The sequence below is a fragment of the Limulus polyphemus genome, unplaced genomic scaffold (assembly GCF_000517525.1).
Source record: "Limulus polyphemus unplaced genomic scaffold, Limulus_polyphemus-2.1.2 Scaffold437, whole genome shotgun sequence".
Taxonomy (NCBI): Eukaryota; Metazoa; Arthropoda; class Merostomata; order Xiphosura; family Limulidae; genus Limulus; species Limulus polyphemus.
Genome location: NW_013666047.1, coordinates 438,629 through 441,551, shown reverse-complemented (window position 1 = coordinate 441,551; position 2,923 = coordinate 438,629). Strand labels below are relative to the sequence as shown.

Here is a 2,923-nt window from a genome sequence, read left to right as displayed (position 1 = left end):
TGGCCAATAAGTTAAGAAAATGAAGACAATTAGAAACATTTTAACAGGTTATTGGAATACTGTATCGTAAATGAATGAATTATTTTTGAAGGATTATTTTTATTCACAGAAATATGTTCTGAGGTTACTAACTTAAAACTTAAGTTAAACTTAAACTCAATTTAAGTGTAAGCTGTTTCATTCTTTAGTAAAATTAATTCATTGTTTTCATTAATAGAATGATAATTAAACAATTTTAGTTTCTTTGTTTGTAATTAAGCAGAAAGCTACACACTGGGCTATCTGTGCTCTACCCACCACGGGTATCGAAACCCAGATTCTAGCGTTGTAAGTTCGCAGACATACCGCTGTGCCACTGGGGGGCCAGTTTTAGTTTTTTTTTGTAATTAAGCACAAAGCTACACAATGGGCTATCTGCGATCTGCTCACCACGGGTATCGAAATTGGGATTCTAGCGTGGTAAGTCCGCAGACATACCGCTATGCCACTGGGGGGCCAATTTTAGTTTGGTCTGTCTAGCCAATGAGCTAAATTATACAGGTAAGTCCTAGCAATCCTTCACTAAGTTCCAAACCTGATGACTCTGAACCTTCACGTCCCATAGAAAAATCGTCCACTCTCCTTAAACTAAACCTTCCCTTCATTACAGCTTCCCAATCGTATTCTAATCTTAACCCTACCAAAACTTTCAAACGACTTAGAAAACTGAACGAAAAGATACTGAGATAAATTAACCATACTGACGTTTTAGAACAGCATTTACTATAACTAAATCACTCAATCTGAATCCACCAGTTACCATAGGGGCCAATGACTAACTATTTTGTTTACAATGGAAGAAAATCCTCCATTCCACCTCAGTAGCACTTATGAAGCTCACACAAGACTTCTGCAAATCCACAGTAGCCGATCGTGATAAGAACATTTCCATTATAAATTCCGAGAACACAATTTCTACTATTGAACAAAATAAACTTGATGTTTTTATTAACAAAACAAAAAAGTCTTTCGAAAATCACGCCATAAACAACAAGGAACTCCCTTTGTTTTCTTGAAGAAGAATAGTCAACTATTCGAAAGCGCTTGAGTTTGGATCTTATTTTAAGTCGTAGAGGAGAAGATACGGGTTCGGTTTGAATTTAGCATGAAGCTACACGAGGGCTATCTAGCCAGTCCTAGTTGAGCAGAGAAAAACTAGAGGGAAAGCAGCAAGTTACGACCACCCACCGCCCATTCTTGGGCTACTATTTTACGAACGAACAATGGGATTGACTGTCACATCATAACGTCCTCACAGCTGAAAGAGTGAGCATGTTTGGTGTGATGGGGATTCGAACCCGCGACCCACAGATTGCGATTCAAGCGGGCTAACCACCTGCACATGCGAGGCCCGACAGACATTAGATGCAACATATATTGTTCATTCGAACAAAAATGGTTTGATTGTTTTTTAAAGGCATCCATGTTTTGTAATTCTATTGTATCGTGGTTTTTAATATTATAAATACAATGAACATCTATTTATTATATGTCTATATTATTTTGCCCAATCTTCTGTAGTTTAGTCCTTTTCATTCAGTTGTAAGAGTTTATCATATAGGAAGTATTAAATACTTTATAATTTATTAATGGAATCCAACAACTATGAGGTTAGAATAAACAGTGTTTAAGAACGTAATAATCTAACAAATTCAGTTTCAAAAAATTTATGAAAACGAAGATCTACGTTTTATCTAGCATTTAAAATAATATTATATTGTTTAACTTGCTGTATTACCCATCCCTTGGACGGATGTTATGTAAATTCATGATTAATGAAAGGTTATCTTAGGACATGAAAAGTTGCCTCCTTTACATGTAATTGTAAAAAAACTACCATAAAAACTGCAACACACAAAATGAGAAACACAAATTTGTATGTATGTTCCCATGGACCCAAAAAAACCTTCCTGCCAAATTTGGTGAAGATCCATTAATAGGGGTCGAAATAGTGGTAAATAACGCAAAAATGCCCACAAAAACCCGCAGAACACGAAATACAAAACTGGAAATTTGTATATATCTCCACACGTACCCAATGGACTAATTTGGGTGAAGATCCATCCACACCCTGCGAAGTAGTTACATGGGCATACAGCAAACAGCACTATTATATTTATCTAGATAACATACAACAAACAGTACTATAATATTTATATAGATTTCTAGAGATAATAACTAAAGAAAAAAGTAAGTGCATAATATATTGATTTGGTTGCTAGGTTTGTTGCTTACGTCATAAAAAAACATTAGTCCTAAATACATATTTAATTTCAGAGGACACGATTCTACTTTTATATCTTAGAATATGATCTCGTCAACTAAACTTGCTACTGGACTTGGACTGTGCCTGGTATTCTGGCACTGCGTAACGTGTTTTCCTAATGGCGATCGACCCTTGAATGACCTTTCTTCTAGAAGCATCCCTTTTCAGGACGAGTTCCAACGATTCCCCGACAAGCCTGAATTGTACCAGCTCCGTCGAAGAATGAAACAAGAAACTAAACGAACAGGTAACACCCATCAACAGGTGTTAATAACGTAAATAAATATATCGAATAATCATGAAATAATGTTTAGAGAATGTTGAAATGAACAACTAAAAACCATCATGTGATAATCAAGAATATATATTTTTTTTTTCCAAAGATAATTTTCACATAATCAAATACTTAGTATTTAGTAATACTTGGTTGAAATGTTAAAGTTTACAAGTGTTTTAGGGATCACACTCAAAATGTATACAATCACAAAATGTTTTTTTTTTTCTTTTTTCCAAATGAGATAGGCATTATTATTGTTACTAGCGTATAGCCCGTCAGAAATGACGGGGCAAGTACTACCACCCCCACCCCATAGTATACCCTAACCTCACATTTCATAG

The 2,923-nt window shown here is 35.2% G+C and overlaps 1 protein-coding gene across 2 annotated transcripts in view; it reads left to right on the top strand.

Moving 5' to 3' along the window:
- The window catches only part of LOC111085511, a 17,355-nt gene that overhangs the window by 4,637 nt on the left and 9,795 nt on the right, over positions 1-2,923 (top strand). The window contains exon 2 of one of the 2 annotated variants that reach the window (XM_022384420.1): positions 2,345-2,552. In XM_022384420.1, coding sequence (XP_022240128.1) covers positions 2,348-2,552 — 205 coding nt within the window. In that variant the 5' untranslated portion in view covers positions 2,345-2,347. Of the gene's footprint in view, positions 1-2,316; positions 2,553-2,923 lie in introns of both variants that reach the window. The other variant, XM_022384419.1, reaches the window with a different exon arrangement.